The following is a 17512-nucleotide window of genomic DNA, read 5'->3' as shown; positions in this document are numbered from 1 at the left end:
GTAAAAAATAAAAATAAAAATAGCAAGCGAAAGGAAAAGGAAATAGTTTTAGAGGATTTGAGGAAAAATGATAACTATGGAAGATGGCAAAAGAGAGTTAGCAGGAGAATACTCAGAATCCCTGAAGAAAATCGTATTGACAGAATAGATCAAATATTTAATGATATAATTCAGACTTCCTTCAATACAGCAATCTAACTATCCTGAAACACTATCCAAGTTAAAAACACTTAAAACTGAAAATAATATATTAAAAACATTTTTCTAAATGGAGTACTGAACTGGTAAGTAAGGAAAATCCGCAGAAGCCAAAACCCAAGGCATGAGGCTAAAGAGAAAAGCAAGCCAGGAAGCCAGCAGCTCCCCAGCGTCATCTGCCAACCTCGCTGGCTTGAGGGCTTGCTTTTAACAGCCATGAGAAATAAATAATAAGAAAAGACGCCAATTCGAAGTTGCTTTGTAAAATAAACAAAATCTCAATGAAAATGCCAACAGGATTTTTTGGAACTAGACAAGCTGATTTTAAAGTTCACGCAGAAAAATGGTAAAAATAAAGAGCAAAGGGTTTACTAATTTAAAACAGGTATTACTATTTCTTTTCTGCAACACTATTCAGGATGCCAGACATCACAATTTACCAGCAATGTCATCTGAAGAGTCTTCATCATGAGGTACAGGAGGCCTTTTACTTCTTTTGGCTTTCTCAGGTAAAGCTCCGGATGGCTCCTTCACCCGCATCTGTTATAGACTGAAAAGGAGGGGGAAATCACACATTAATCCTCAAAAGTAAAATTTTATGTATTTTACTTAATGTGTATTAAAATTGAAGAGGCAAAAATAAATAAATAAATAAAAATTGAAGAGGCTTCAATTTTTTTTTTATTGAGTTATAGTCAGTTTACAATGCTGTGTCAATTTCTGGTATAGAGCACAAATTTTCAGTCATACATGAATATACATATATTCATTCTGAAGAGGCTTCAATTTTAACTGGTCTAGTAAATTAACACAGGACGAGGGGAACATCAGTGAAAACCAAAGAAGTCTTTATTAAACCAATATACAAATGGCACATGACATATGACTTGTACCAACCATTCCCTTAGACATACGATATCAGGTGCATGAAAAAAATGAAAGTTTATGCCACTTCTGGTTCACATGCTCCCTTTGCCCTTTCTCCCATTTCACCGGCTAAGAGATGCTGCGAAGGACCAGGGATGGAAGCCAAGTGCCAAGCACAGTAGAGCCACCCTATCTGCACTGCAGGACCCAGCACTGGACTACTGAGACACAAATACATTTCTATCTTTTTAAGCTATTGCATTTTTTGTGTTTTTCCCCCACTTTTTTATTACGAACATTTTTAAACTTCCACAAAAGTGAAAAGAACAGAATAATGAACACCCACATACTATCTAGGGTCCACATCTAGAACATTTTATCACACAAATATCAATGTGTATATAGACATATATATATACACATGTATATGAGTTTTTGTTTGTTTGTTTGTTTTTGTTTCCTTAACTGTTTTTAAAAGTAAGTTGCAGAGAACATGTATCCCTTAAGGACATTCTCCTATATAATCACATCATTATCACTTCTAAGAAAAATAACGGTAATTTCCTAATATCATCTCATATCCTATCATATTCCAATTTCTTCAGCTGACCCAAAGTGTCTTCTATACTGGTGGGGTTTTTTTTTTAACATTTTTTATTGATTTATAATCATTTTACAATGTTGTGTCAAATTCCAGTGTTCAGCACAACATACTGGTTTTTTGAATAAGGATTCAGTCAAGGTTTACACTTTGTATTGGTCATGTCTCTTAAGTATCTTTTAATCTACAACTGTTCTTCCCATAACAAATGGAGAGTTAACAGTGTCTTTACTTTCCTAAGACACTGGCTTTTTTCGAGAGGTCAGGACAGTGCACAGGAGTCAACTTGGAGATCTTGTTAAAATGTGGATTTTGATTCAAGTCTAGCACAGGACCTGAGAGTCTGCCTGTATAACAAGTTCCCAACAGGAAGCCACTGCTGGGGTCCACAGACCACACTCTCAGTAGCAGAGCTACACCGAATTTCTCTCTCAATTCATGGTGTTATTTACCTCTAAATATATTTTTAAGAAATCTCTTATATTTCTTAAAAATTCAGAGTTAATTCTAAAGATTTTAGATACAAATTACACATCTTTTTACACCACTACATCCTAAATCCTACCTGATATCACGCTCTTCACGGCTAAGCTTCACTGTAATTTTTGTGGTTATTTATTTGCTTTTTGATCAAGATTGAAGAATTTTTAAATTCATTAACAATTCTGAATCCTGATTCAGTCATACCATGTTCCACATAAGGACGTTTTTGAGTTTAGCATCTTAAGAGTCATTTAAGTCTAAGGGTCATCTCTACTCAACTAAGCTGCAATAAATGAAGGCCTTCAGGGTTAGAGATGCGCACAAGGCCTCCGAGTCCCCTGCCCACTTCATTTCTGACTGCCTCGTCCCTCCTGACTGTCTCACCCACTTACCCCTACAGTTCCCCCTTGCAAAATCACTAATTCAAGAATTCTGTTCTCTGATCACAACTTCGAGTTCTTCTAGCTTGTTTGATCAGCCACTCCTAGTGCCCAGGCTGACCGGGGGCTGCATCTCAACAAGTGCTTCCATGATCACGATAGCAGGGAAGAGGGGAAGGGAAGTGGCAAATCCACTGCTGGTTCTTAAAGCTTCACTTGCAAATGACACACGTCTGCTTATACTTTACCTGGCCAAAGCAAGTCATATGGCCACATTTAACTTCAAGTAGAAAGGGGGATGGGGTGGGCATGGGAGTGCGTGTTCAGAGAGTACGACCTTATCATGTACTCAGAAAGAATAGAATATGTGTGCCCAGGTTTAATGACTACCACATCACCCCTTGAATAGGACCTCAATCCTAGAGGAACCCAATTAACTGCTTTCCCCATGTCTGCATCCAAAAAGGCTGGAGAAAGTCTTTTAAGAAAGGAGACTGGGTCTACTAAACTTATCATCGCAATCTCAAATGGATCAAGACATCCCCTTACCTACTACACTTTCTGACTAACTTACTTACATACTCCTCACACAGCCATTTGAAATCTTTTTCACTCTCCCAAACCCCCAACTCCTTCATTTCCCTACTCCTCGAATATAATTTATTCTTCTACTTTACTGAGAAAAAAGAGACATAATCAGATGGCAAATCTGATCTTTCCACCCCAAAACTTAGAAACTTACTTCCAACTATTTAAATTTGATGTCCTGAAAAGAGATAGACACAACAGAATCCAAGAAAAATGGCCCATGAGAAATTGGTCATATTTTTACCCTCCTTACACAGGTACTCTTCATAAAGATGAGCAATAACACATAACGAATGCTGGCAGAATAACTAAAAGAATTTGGTATTTGAATCTGTAAAAGACCTATGCTTTTTTCAAAAACAGACTCAAGCTTAACTTGGCAGTGTAGGGTCAATTTCCAGTGATTTTTCTGACACGTAGTATGTCTAAACATACAGACTCATTTTGGGCAGTAAATAACTATTTAGCAATCACTTATCTGTATAGCTTTCTTTTTCAATTCCCCTTTCAGGCAAAAAGAGATAAAAATTAAAGTCCAATTATTAGTGTTTCAAATACTTCCTATCATCAATATTGTGTCTGGGGAGTTCCAAGACCACCCTCACATTTGGAGATTCACTAGACAAACTCACAAGGCCCAGTATATAGTTGTATTCATGGCCAGTATTTATTACAGCAATGTAGTACAGGGCATACAGCCTGATCATAACAGAAAAGACAAAAGTGAAGTCTAGAGAAATCCTTCTGCAGGTTCCCTAAGGTTCTCTCCCTCCCAGGAGATGTCAAACATAGCACACTCTGCAGGTAGTAAGTAAAATCCAGCAATGTCTGTACAATGCTTTTGCCCAGGGATGCCTATTACAGACTCACAGGTGCAGGATTTTTATGCGGGCTGGCTGGTAAACTGCATAAATCATACTGTTCGCAGAGGCCAAGCATGGGCTAACCTTGCAAGCAGGCCTTTCTAAGGAGAGCTGTCTCAGGTCTACTATGTTAACTCGTCTCAGCACAAATAAGTTCTGGCTATTTTTCTCACGGGGTTTCCCGAACAAAACTTTTCAGTTTTCAACTTCTGCATTACCCTAACATCTGTCTTTTCTCTGACGTAGAATGTGCAACTAGACTGTTTAGAAATGTTTTTTAAAAACAGGTTATGCAAACAAAAGTCCATATTCTCAAAAAAGGAAAAAACCTTTTTTTCGTACTTTTGGGCAATTATTTTCGGAGGAGAAGGGATGGGTAGTAAGAAAGGGACATAACTCTCCTTTTAGATACAAGGCTTAAAAAAAATGACCAGCACTTACATACTTTTATGTCCATCACACTCGGTTCTCTGCACTTGAGAGATACTAACCCACTTCATCCTCACAACCACGTACCACTTTATGAAACAGGTTACTATTATTTCTTCCATTTTACAGCTGACACACAGGGGTTAAGTGACTTGGAGAGGTTCCGGAACCAGTAAGTGGTGGATGAAGATCTGAACCTAGGCAATCCACCTCCAGGACTCGTAATACTACAATTGTGCCGGAAACCCAGGCAAGACACGCTTCCCCGTCACTAACAAAAACATTCCAAGTTGTTGGAGGGAAAACGCGCTGCGAAGAGAGAGGCACGGGAGGCAGGCCGGAAGGGTGCCGGGCCGCCGCGCCCCTCGGTCAAGGTGAGGCGGCCCCTCTCCCGCCCCGCCTCCCCTGGTTCCTCCCGCCGCCGCCCGGACACCGGGCCGGCCCCGCCGCGCTCACGCGGCCCTCGGTAGCCGCCTGGTGCCTCCAAGGATTGGGAAGGCGAAGGCAAAGATTGGGAAATATATATGTAGAGGCCTTGTCCCAGGTCCGTCATGCCGCAAGGGGCTGAGGTCACGTAAAGGAAGAAGGAGAAATGCGGCGAACACAGCACCGCAACCCAGACTCACCCTTTCCGGACGAGCGGCCGCGCTACGACCAGAAGCGACTGCGCCTGCGCGGCCGCCCTGCCCGCCGGCAGGGGCGGGGCCGTGTGTGCCCGCCCCCACGTCCCGGCGACTTCGGGGCGCTCGGCGCGTGGCCGCGTTCCCTGAGTTGGGCACAGGGCTGGACCGGCGTGTGTCGCGCCTGCGTTCTCTACACGGGTAGGGCCTGGTAGGCTGCGGCTAATCTTAGAATAGTGTAAGTAGACGCCTGATTGGATCCGGAGAGTGGCCTGTTTCGCTGCTCGGGTCTTCCGCGAGTCGGGATTTAGTCCCACTTGTTGCTGGGCATCTGCCGAGGTAGCCTCAGACTTCCCTGCCTCACGCTCTTTTGAGCAGTATAGTCACATCTGACATCGAATATTATCTTGCCTTTTTTTTTTTTCCATTATTATTGTCTTACTTGTCACTCTCACTTTATTAGACAGGATATTTCTTAAGCTATACCTCTTGGAAGCTTGATACTGTTAAAATGGTTTGTATTTTGCATGTGTTTTGTAAAAGTAGTTGGTAGGAAAATATTTTGTTTGAATATTGTTACCATGACGGCAGATTCCATCATGGTACCATGAAGCCAAACAAACTGAAACATGAGTTTGAGCAGGTTTATTGCAGGGCTGAGCAAGGAGGACCGAATGGCTCATTCCCAAGAAAACCCTGAACTCCCTGAAAGTTTAAAGGCCAGGTAAGGGAGGGGGTCCCAGGGTATTTGATTAGCTGGTGCACAATTCTCTGATTGGTTGATGTTGAGGTAACAGGATAGTCAATATTATCAACTCCTAGGTGCCAGAAGGTCTGAGGGCCATGCACTCTCCATCATCAAGTAAATTTCTTCCCTTTGATGGTGGTTTTAAGCATCTGAAAAACTCAGGAAATATATGTGAATTTTATTATCTGGGTACTTCAGAGAGGAGCTACAGCAGAGGATATGGGAAGGGGTCTGACCCTGGAAGGCCCCACAGGGTCCTGCTCAATTATTAATATTGCAAACATCAACATTATTTATGAATAAACTGTAAGTCTTGTAATCTTTGGCAGTTCTTCATCCAGGGGAGAGGTGTGGCCCTATGGATAGAGTCTTGGATTACAGGTCAAAAGTTATTAGGAATAAATCTCCCAAACTCTGATTTTCCCTTAAAAACTCTAGTTCATTTCTTATGAAATAGTTAAAACTATTTCCATGTAGAGAACTTGGCAAAGGAGGTTACAGTTGTCTGCACTGTGCTTACAGAAACCATTAATTCAACAGCTATAACTGAATGAAAATATGTGGGTCACAGCTAAGTATCGGGACACATAATCGTGTTTCGGGGTAGGGGAAATTTTTCTCTACGGAAAAGAAAATAGTCCCCAAATAATAATAGATCAGGTCTTGCTGTAATTTTGAACTCAAAATTATCTACTTCATAAATCATTTAACGTCAGCTTTCAAACAGAATATGGAGAGGAAAAAGACATGCAAACTTGAGCAAATCTAAATAATTTGAATACTAAATTGCATTGCAGTAAAAGGGATTTTGAAAATGTTTCATAAATTGGAATCCAATTTACAAGAAAAAAAGGGAGGGGACTGTTAGAATATGGAATTTTAAGTTCTCTTTCTAATAAAAAGAAATTTAGGAATTATGGAAATCACCATACAATACCATGCAATTTTTCATGAAAATTACAAAATTCCAAAGCTATCCTATTTCTAGCAGATGTACCTTTAATGTGATCAAAATCTCCAGAGATTGCAATCTCCATTTCAAAACGTGGCATGAGTTAGAGAAAACTTGTCAAATACTAAGTTTTTGTTTCTGACGTTCTTCAAATTATTTATCTTTTCACTTAATTGAAAGTAAAATTTACTATTTGATGTATTCTTCAAAGGAAGGAAATTATTTTTAAATGGTACCTTTAAGTATATTTTTAGTGCTATTGCAAAACATTATGAAAAAAATCAAATAAAAATATAAATATGCTTAAGATCAGCTGTGTATACATTTCAAATAATGTTAAATATCTTAATTTTACCATCATCGTTCTGTCTGGAAACGTATGGAATACTTTGCTAAGCTATGGTCTATACATATATCTTTTAAGTTTTTATTCTGTGTTTTTAAAGATACATTCTTTCCTATAAAAGTAATACATGACAGTTTAGTATAAAGTTCCTCATCTTTTCTTCTTTCCCACACTCTCATTTCCTTTCCTCAGAGGTAACATTTCCTCTTCTATATTTGCTGTTTCATATGTACAGTTTCAGGAATTGTCTTTGCACATATGGTGTACATTGGTACCACATTTTCATATGATTACCACTTATTAAAAGAGAACACAGGTTAGATTACAGTCTACATTCTATTCTATAACTTGATTTTTTTCTCACTTGATTATATATCTTGGACATTTCTCCACATTAGCCTCATTCTTTTGACTGATTACTTAGGACGGGATGTATCATTTTTTCCCCCAATCAGTCCCCTGTTAGGGTGCCTTTGTCTCTTTGCCTACTTGCGCAGATATTTTTGGTAGATAAACTGGTAGCAGTGAAAATGCTGAGTCAACAGATGTTCATTTTGATAGAAACTCTTGAAAAAAATATTGCATGAAAGGCAGTACATTTCCTAATTTTTCATCTGATTTATCTAAAATCTGGGGGCTTGATGTGGATTTAGAAAGAAAGAGAAAAAATCCCAAGTCTCTTAAAAATCCCCTCCTTTCCAGTTGTCTCTCACTTGCAATATGGCAAAAAATAAAAAGAGTTGCTTCAGAATTAATGATGCACATTAGCTCAGCACTAGTAGACCTTTCCCGGAAGAGTTAAATTATTTCTCTCCTTTTCATCCCGCTTTAAGCCTTATTTCCCTCTGTCACACCTTCTCTGAAGGAAGAACTTGGACACTTGTCCAAGGAGAAAAAGTGTCCAAGGAGCAATTGTCAATACTCTTGTTTGACAAGATTTTTTTGCTCTAAGACCTCTTAAATAAACCCAGTTTGGCACTGTGCTAAGTACAGGAGGACATATTCATCTTTTCAGAAAAAAAAAATCATACAGAAAAATATTTCTCAAGTAATTAGTCATGAACACTAGAAAAAGAATTGTTTAGTAATATGTGCTCTTGCAAAAGTGTACATTGGATTAAATGTGATTCATTGAGACCAAGTACATTGTTTCCATATTTGTGTCTTTATTACCTGTGGTTTATGATGGGGATGCCACAGAGTATACATGTACAATATAGAATGACATTTTAGTTCAAAGTCAGTTCACAAAATGGATTACACAGAGACTATGGTTAAAATCCAAATGATTTGGAGAAACATAATTGTAAGTGATGTCATTGGTACAGAAATCTGAAGCGGTTTTTATTAATTATTAAATTATTAAAAACTGAATAATTTAAAAGTGCGTGCTTAAAGAAATTATTCCTTGGACACATACTTTAATAATGCCATTTAGAAACCAATTGAAAATATGTTTCACTGTGAATCAATTTGCAGTTAAATAAGGCTTTAATTATACTTGGAAACCAAATTGAGAATAAGTTAGAAAAATAAAGTAATGAACCAAGTTGAGAATAAATTAAAAACAATAAGAAAGAATATGATAATAAGAAACTATAAGGTAATAAGAAATTGTATGTGATAGGCTGAATATGCTTCCCCCACAACACACACAAACCAAGATGTTCTAATTCCCAGAACCTGTGAATGTGTTACCTTACATGGCAAAAGGATTTTGCATTTAGGATTAAATTAAGATTATCCCAGTGGTCCTAGTGTGATCACAAGGGTCCTAATGAATGGGAGGCAAGAGGGTTAGAGCAAAAGAGGGGACCTGACAACAGAAGCAGAAATCAGAGTTAGAGATTTGAAGATGCTAAACTGGCTTTGAAGATGGGGAAAGGGACCCCAATAGCCAAGGCATGCAGGCAGCCTCTAGTGGGTGGAAAAGGTTAAGAGAAGAAATTCTCACCTATAGCCTTCAGAAGGAACACATGGGTGCCGACACCTTAATTTTAGCCAAGTGACTTCTGACTTACAAAACTGTGCATGATAAATTTGTGTTGTTTGAAGCCAACATATTTGTGGTAACTTGTAGTATCAATTGGTAACTAACACATTTTATAAAATAGTTGGACTTAACCCTGACAAAGTTTCATGTTGTGGGGAAAAGACGATAGCTTGAGGTTATCTTAAAGCTGACATCAGTGAACCAGCTGTGGGAATCAGGAATAAGTCTTTAGAATAGTGTCCATGGAGTTTGCTTTTAATCCAATACATGAGAAGCTTGTTGTGAAATGAATTGGAGAACTTTACCTTTTTCTTTAACTATTATCTTTGTTATATTTTCTTTCCACTTGTAAACTATGTCCCTCCTCTGAAAAAAAAAAAAAAAAAAAAAAGCAATCCCAGACCTTAGTTTCTTTCCAAACGACTTCAAGTTTTAAAGCAGGGCACGCTTCCGTCCGCAATTACTCCTGGTGGCACTACCCGGTTCGGCCGGCGCCTGACTGGAGGGCGCTCGAGAGGCCGGCGCGGCTCGCCCCGTGGCGGGAGGAGGAGGAGGAGCCGGAGCAGGAAGTGGTCAGTAGCCCCGCAGCGCAAGCCGGCGATGGTTCTCCCCCGGTTCCTGCTGCTCCCAAGTGCGCGCCGGGTGATCCTCGCCTCAGCGGAGGCTGCGCTGTGGGGTGAGTTCGGTGGTCCTCGGGGAAAGGGAGAACGCCTAACCTTGGACCCCTGGGAAGGGATGGCATTAGTTGGGGCAGTCGCTTCTTCAAGACTTCCTGTTACAAATCAGACCCATTACACCCGGCCCCAAGGAAGGTAACATCCACTTACGCTTCTTGTTCCTTCAGATCCCGGGCTATTGGGGCCTGGGGTTGCTCTTGGCGGACTCAGGGAGAGGGGTACACACTGCTCCAGGGAGCTCGCATGGAAAGGCATGTATAAAGGTACTGGTGCTTGACTGAGCGATGAAGGTCAGTTCGCGACTCAGAGAATTGAGCCTGATGGCCAGGCCAGTTCCTGCCTGGGAGAGACGCGATGACGAGCGCAGCGTTGGGAGTGACACCTGTGACCCACTAGAGAGCGGCGCTCATAGGTTGATGAAATCTACACTTATCACACGGTGGGGCTGTAACGGTACCACTCCTTGTTTTACAGCTGGCGAAGCAGAAGCCAGAGAAGCGAAGGTCGTTAATGGAGGGTAGCGGGTGTGTGTCTAGAACTCAGAGCAGCCTCCAGTCCTTTCTCTTTGCTTTACATGCTGCCTCTCCTTTAACAAGTTTTGTGGATAAAGCTACAGGGGCCCCAGCGCAACACTTTCTCCTCCCTCCCCCCAGTTACTCCATTATAACTCCTGGTACATCTTCTGTAGTTGAAGACGCTCATGTTCAAGCAGATTCTTTGTTGTTTGGTTTTACCTTTAATCAGCATTTATTGAGCACCTAATCAGCCAGGCGTCCTGCTGGGGATACAGCTCACTTCACCATATTGGGGGGCAGACAGACACAGATAAACAATCACCACACACAGCCTAGTCGAGTGAGACTGCAATGGAGAGAACTCCCGGCTCCACCCGAGTTGGAGAAGTTGTTAGAGAAAAGGTGCCTGTTTCATTTAAAAAATTCTACTTCTAATACATGATTTTATTCTCATTATATTAAAACAAACAACACAGCGCAGCATGAGTCTCCTCAGATATGGTTTGGTACACATCCTTCTAAACACTTTTCCATGAGTGGATGTAAATAAATGCACACATGAAAATACCACGTATATATTTTTACATGTATATAAGTCACTACATATATAGATAGAACTACATATACACTATGTAGATCTATATGTACTATATATAGTATACACTATAGATATCTATATATAATAAGATTATATATGTGCTTACTTTTCTGGAACTTTTTTCTCACTTTAGTGTTCAGAAGCTTTCCATAGCAGCACACATAGCTCTCAACCACTGGATATATCCCATAGTATGGATCATAGTTTATTTAACTACTCCCTTATTAATGGATATTTTGGTTTCCATTTTTGTTTTTGCTTTTATAAAAGTTCTTCAGTAATTATCATTGTATGCTTCTTTGTGTAAATGTTCAAGTATTTTTCCTACAAGTGGAATTGTTGGGTCAAAGGGGAGGTGACAAGTGACATTTAACAGGGTCTTAAAGGAGACTTAAAGAGTGTGCAGGTAGAAATGAGAGAGAAAGGTATTCCCTTCAGAAGGAACAGTGTGCTTAAGGAACGGTGAAGATATTCATTGTTCACTGTATAGATTATTTAAACTTCACAGCAATTCAAAAAGCTAAATAATATTATTCCCATTTTGCAAGTAAGAAACAAACTCCCAGATAGTTTAAGTCATCTGCTGAGGGTCACAGAGCTAAATGGGCAAGCCAGGATTTGAACCTCGGTTTATCTGACTCTAAAATCCCTGTTCTTTCCACTATAAAAATGAGGTTAGAGCACATGTGTACTTTTGGTGTAGCTGGAGGGTAGGATAACTGGGGCAGAGAAGAATGGAGGAAGTTTGGTAAATTACGTTGGTAAGGTGGGTTGAAGGACATTATAGAACTTATAGGAATCTTGGACTGTCACCTGTAATGTAGGCTGAAGGGAGTAACCTGGTGAGGTTGGATTTACCAGTGTGGAAACAGCAAAATTGGAGTTCATTCAAAGTTAAGCTCAAAAGGTGAAAATTAGGCATAGTCTGTATTACCTTTGAAAATCCCTCAAGGAAACCACACATCATCTCTCAGGAATCCCAAACAGCCAGTTTTTCTTTTGTTTCTTTGGTTGAGCACCGATGAAGTGGTTCATTTACAAGTAGAGGCCGTGTTGTGTACACACACACACACACACACACACACACACACACAATAGCTTTAAATAATTAGTGTGGAGTACAGGCTCATACTGTGAGAGGCTTGGGGGAGCTGAGACTCTCAAGGGACCATGCTTGCTTCAGGCTTTTGCTTACTGAATGGGAAGGCAGGAAATCCAGACTTACCAGTTGCTCCTCCTGTTCTCCCTTCCCCCCAGCCCGCCCACCTTTGCTGAATTAGAGAAAGTTAAGTGTCAATTTGATGTGACTCTACTACACAGGAAAAACTTGGATTAGGGTAAGATTTACAAATCATTTGCAAGATTCAGTTACCAAATGCTGCATGTGTATTTTCAAACTGCTCCCAATTAAAGGGCTTGGAGAGAGCACAATATGGACTCTGCACAAGACCAGCCATAAGTGTGCAGGGCAGGAGGACAGAGCTGTACCTTACTGTTCAGTCAGGCCATGTACAAAATACATATATCGATCACACAGTTCAGTAAAGTCAAAGGATTAATCTGGTTAGCTAACTGGAACAAAAGGGAAGATTCCTGTGACCGACTCTTTTTAAAAGTCATTTTTAAGGTAACTAAGTTATTTTATTCTTTCCAGGTTTAAAGTCAATAAAAGGAAGCTGCCACAATTTTTGTACTGCTATTTGTAAAGATGTCACTTATATGGAACTTAAAAAACTCTTGAATTCAAAAAAAATTATGTTAATTGATGTTAGAGAGACATGGGAAATTCTTGAGTATGGAAAAATCCCCGGGTCTGTCAATATACCACGTAAGTGACATGTGCCTTAACCTGATTCATTAGAAAAATACATATCCAGTAATGTACTGTATCTAACATTTAATTGAAATTCTTAACATGTTTCTTGCAGTGGATGAGGTAGGTGAAGCTCTACAGATGAACCCAAAAGACTTCAAAGAGAAGTACAATGAAGTAAAGCCATCCAAATCTGACAGTCTAGTGTTTTCTTGTTTAGCCGGAGTGAGAAGCAAGAAGGCTCTGGACACAGCATTATCTCTGGGCTTTAACAGGTGTGTAGATGAAGTATAAAAATGGGCTTAAGAATGTGTATTGCACTGTTTCACAGGTATATTTTTATTGGTCTACTGAAGAATTTCTTATAATTACTGTGTTGGTAGCGGCAGAATAACGAGACTAGGAGTCTCTACTTACCATCCTACAATCTTTTAAACAGTCCTAAAGTCTAAGTAGTATGGTGAAAAGCCACTGCCTCTCTAAATCTCTAAAGTTCCTGTCAACCTTGTGCTATAAAGCAGGAGAAAATGTTTATAGCACTAATTATTTGATGTACGTTTTTAGTGCTCAAAATTATGCTGGAGGATGGAAGGAGTGGGCAACCTATGAATTTTCAGAGAAGAAACAAGGACATTGAATTTTGGAATACAAGCTGGCCCTTTCCTTGTGTACATGCAGCCCAGGATAGTGGAAGAAACAAAAGAATAAGAAAGTAGCCGTGGCACCACTGATTAATGGGAAGGGGATTTTGTATAAGTCAGTTAATTTGTTGAATCTTTTTCTCATCTGTAAATTGAGAATCCCACTTCCCCCTGCCCTCTTCCAAAGGCTGTTGAGGATTGAGGTAATGCATGTGGTTTACCGTGGAAATATAAGGGTTGGGACTCTAGGAATTAATTTTTAAATAGCTTAGTATAGTTCAATAGTATTCCAAAAGACTTGAATTCTTTTGCTACCTAAACATAACATGTGACTATTTGTGTTAGAATAGCTTCTGTACTGTACTCTTCATCAAAGAGGTGACCAGCATGGCAGTGATATAATTTGCAATTTAAAAAATGAATATGATCCATGGGCATAGTACTCAGAACAGTGGTTGCTTCTGTGGAGGGAAGGAGATTAACTGGAAAAGGCAAGGAAGAAAATTTCTAGGGTGATGGAAGTGCTCTGTATCTTGATTGAGGTATTGGTACATAGGCATATACATTTATCAAGACTCATTGACGTGAACACTTAAAAAATATACATTATCTGTAATTATATCTCAATTAAAATAATGAAAATAAAAATAGAATAATGAAAATAGAAAAATGTTTAAATATAAATGATTCCCACTAGCATGAGTATATTCCTTTGGAATGTTAAGTCCTACATTTTGCTTGTTAGTACACTAGTGCACAGTAACTGAAATTTAAAACCCAGTAGATGGTAGATGGGTTTAACAGATTAGACACAACTGATGAGATAATTAATACAAATGAAATAAATAAGGTACACATATTAATATGGATGATTCCTACAATGTTGTGAGAAAAGGCAAACTATGGAAACATATACAGTACAGTATATGCACAATAATACCATATATTATGTATTTAGTTTATACCTATATATGCATGTGTATGTATGTACACATAGTATAAGTATAAAGTATGAGAATAATAAATACCAAATTCAGAATGGTTTCCTTTGCGACAAGAACACAGGAGGTTGTAACAGTATGGTTAACATTTTATTTAGCATGTTTAGTGGGTAAATGAATACTTATTTTTACCTTTTATATGTTTGGGATAGGAACTCGGTATCCTTAGTTGGAGACACGTAAACCAGATTGTACAATTATAATACCTTTGGATTCCTGGTACTTTTTTAAAGAAAAAACTTATAATGTATCTTATTTACCCAAATATAATTATACTTGTATCTTTTGGAAAAAGCAAAGGATTAACAAATTAATTAGAATGATTTGTTTTCTATATCAGATCAAATTTACGAATGATTTTATTTGGTATTCTTAAATAAAAATTTAACAAATTATATATCTGAAACTGCACTGACTTTTACTGACTTAAGAGTAAAACCATTACCAAAGTCTGGTATCAGATGCCTCAAAATGTGAAAAAATAGCATATGATTTAATACATCATTAACAGGTGGCTATTTTATTTCAATCATGGGAATTGAATGTATCAGTTTTAATCTGGTAATGCAAGAGGAGATCAAAAGTTTTAGAAATGTAGACTAGCCAGATTATGTTTTTAAATATTATAGGTGCTATACATTATTTTCTTAATGGAGGAGGATGTCCTAGAAAAAGTGGCAACAGTGCACAGCCTCAGGTTCTGAACAAAGTGTCTCAAGTTCCCTTCTTTTTCATTGTACATTTCTTACCTGCCTTATAATCTGTGAGGCCTCTCGGATTCTATGATAATGCACCATTTTGCTGTCTAGTATGTTTATGCCATAGAAATATTGGACAGAGGAAGGACCAGCAGCTAATCTGTGAGAAATTTATATTGAAGACAAATTGGAAAATTGAATGCTTCTCCCACCGTCCAGGAAGACTTATTTCTGTCTAAAAGGGCTTCAGTTTATTAATGGAAAAATGTAATTTTGCCACCATCTCTTCTCAGTACTGTAAGTTTTAACAAGAGCAAGGATAAGAAGGAAAAAGGAGAGAAATTTTAATAAATTATAATAGTAGACTCTGGTTAAAGTGTATCCATGTGTAGGCAACAGTTCCTACCTGATAGTACTGTTCTGAAGATTAAGTCAGATAATGCACATCAAGTATTTCATACTGTGTTATTAGTGTTATGGTGTTAATCAGTACAAAATGGTATTTGCTTATTGGTAGTTGATATTTGGGGTTGCTGTTTGTATTCACTTAACATTAATGGATAAAGAAGGCTGGTGAAACTTCCAGTTAAACACCTGGGTTCAGGAATGGCAGCGAGATGCCTTACAGAAAACAGGAAGATAAAGTGAAACTCCAAGTACTGAACAATGATATACCTACCCTCCTGACCTCACTCACCTCCAAAACTCTGACAGCCCAGCTCCTACCACCTCTGATAGAAAGCTAGACGCTTCCTCTCCAGAAAAACTGACCCATCCCAAAGCAAAAAACTTCAGAATGATTTTGGGGTTGGGAGGGATGGGTCATAAAAAAGTTCTGTTGCTCCCTTATACTACTGTGAAGCTCACCACTGAAAAGTCCTACTCTTGGACAGAAGCCTTCAGATAGCTTTCTCTCTGCCTCTCAAGTGTGAAGTATCCTGAGACAAAGCATGATTCTCACTTCAAAACTCTGATCAAACCAAACAGAAAAAAAGGAACTTCAAGGAAAGAATGTAAATGCAGGGAGTAAAGAAAAATTTTAAAGCAAAAAACCCTAAATTATTATCCTTAGAATGATAACAAATTGCATTCTCATACACAAACAAGGTGCTCCTTAAAAGAAAAAGAAACCTTCAATGCACCTTTTCTCAAGAAGCTAGAGGATGTACGCCATTAAAACAAAGGCATAAATAAGCAAAGAAAAAAAAAAGGATTCCCTGTAACTTGGATACCTAAACAAAAAGATGAAAGAGTCAAGGAGGAATGTCTCCCTGTGAGTGATCTGTGGAATAAGTGAAAATAATAATTCTGGTGATAAATTAATAAAAGATATAAAGTAAATTGAGCAAATTGCAAGGCAATTAATACTTCCAGAAAGCAAAAAACTTCTTCTAAAAGAAATACTAGAGAACACATTTTCTATGTAAACTTAATATATACTGAATATGTTTCACAAGAATTATACAATTAATTGGGCCGATCATGGGAACACAAGTCCCAGTGTAGAATGGGTTGGGCACAGGGAGTTGGAGGATGGGATGGGAGTTGGAAGTGGAGAGTAGGTGTATGAGAAAGTGAAGTCTTCATCTTCCATAGCAGGAATTTAATAGATAATACTTACAATTGAAGAAAAAAATCAAACGGAAAGAAAAAAGAAACTGGAGAGTAAGCAGAAGAGGCAGGATGGTAAAGTGGTAAGCCTGGGCCCTGGAACCCCGCTGCCCAGGTTTTAATAAGAATCTAATCCAAGCTCTTGTCATTTACTTGTGATTGGGTAAGTTATTTAACTTTCTGTTCCTGAGTTTCCTCATCTGTAAAATGATTGTTCTGATAATTAAATGACTTCATAATGTAGAGAGCTTAGAACATACTTGTCACATACTGAGTGCTCAATAAATGCTGTAATTATAAGCTTGTTACTTGGAAATGTGGAAGGAACACAACAGCAGAGAAATGTCTGAAAGTTGCTCTGTGGAGCGGAATGAGAGGGAAAATGGGGCTGAGACCTAACATTTTCTTTATGTCTTACAGCAACGCTAAGAGAATTATGATGCGAGCCATTATGTGGTCTTTAATTTTCTTACATTTAAAAAAGTAAAAGAGGTGAAGTCAATTTTAATAGGGTTTTATTTACTCCTGTGTATCTGAAAAATCATTTAAGACATGTAATCATTATAAACAAATTAGACATTTTACATTTTTTTGTTTTGTACCAAGTGTTTGAAATCCAGTGTGTATTTTTACATTTACAGCACACTTCAATTTAGACTAGCCACATTTTGAATGCTCAATAGCCACATGTGGCTAGTGACTGTCACACTGGACAGTGCAGCCTGTGGTAATATTTGATCTTTAAAAACATCACCAAGGCTACTAAATCACAGGAATAGACAACCAGCCATTATATGCCTCCTGATTAAAGATACTTTATACAGTAGTCTATAAAGGAAAAAAAAATTGAGCCTGAACCTCATCAAGTCTTTGGATTCAATTACTTATTT

General features: G+C 38.5%; 2 protein-coding genes across 9 annotated transcripts in view; one reads left to right on the top strand and one right to left on the bottom strand.

Annotated features, from left to right (window-relative positions):
- USP45 (ubiquitin specific peptidase 45) overlaps positions 1-5120 on the bottom strand; it is a 59428-nt gene extending 54308 nt beyond the window's left edge. For 3 of the 8 annotated variants that reach the window (XM_032484402.1, XM_032484404.1, XM_032484405.1), the window contains exons 1-2: positions 5036-5118; positions 639-748 (exon numbers count right to left, since the gene is read on the bottom strand). In XM_032484402.1, the coding sequence (XP_032340293.1) occupies positions 639-738 (100 nt within the window). In that variant the 5' untranslated portion in view covers positions 739-748; positions 5036-5118. Of the gene's footprint in view, positions 1-638; positions 749-5035 lie in introns of all 8 variants that reach the window. The other 5 variants (XM_032484409.1, XM_032484410.1, XM_032484401.1 and 2 more) reach the window with 3 other exon arrangements.
- Positions 5121-9588: 4468 nt separating this feature from the next.
- Positions 9589-16922, top strand: TSTD3 (thiosulfate sulfurtransferase like domain containing 3). Its single transcript, XM_032484400.1, has 4 exons — positions 9589-9744; positions 12513-12686; positions 12787-12946; positions 13236-16922. The coding sequence occupies exons 1-4, from the start codon at positions 9669-9671 to the stop codon at positions 13306-13308; spliced, it is 483 nt and encodes a 160-aa protein (XP_032340291.1). The 5' UTR covers positions 9589-9668; the 3' UTR covers positions 13309-16922.
- Positions 16923-17512: the final 590 nt, after the last annotated feature.

Source organism: Camelus ferus, chromosome 8, assembly GCF_009834535.1.
Source record: "Camelus ferus isolate YT-003-E chromosome 8, BCGSAC_Cfer_1.0, whole genome shotgun sequence".
In the NCBI taxonomy this organism is placed as follows: Eukaryota; Metazoa; Chordata; class Mammalia; order Artiodactyla; family Camelidae; genus Camelus; species Camelus ferus.
This window is presented reverse-complemented; position numbering and strand designations above follow the sequence as displayed.

Bases quoted from the DNA above. Each gene is read 5' to 3' on its own strand.
- TSTD3 (XM_032484400.1), top strand. From the start codon at position 9,669: ATGGTTCTCCCCCGGTTCCTGCTGCTCCCAAGTGCGCGCCGGGTGATC. The intron at 9,745-12,512 runs GTGAGTTCGGTG...TATTCTTTCCAG, and splicing joins AGCGGAGGCTGCGCTGTGGG to GTTTAAAGTCAATAAAAGGA. The intron at 12,947-13,235 runs GTGTGTAGATGA...GTACGTTTTTAG, and splicing joins TTATCTCTGGGCTTTAACAG to TGCTCAAAATTATGCTGGAG.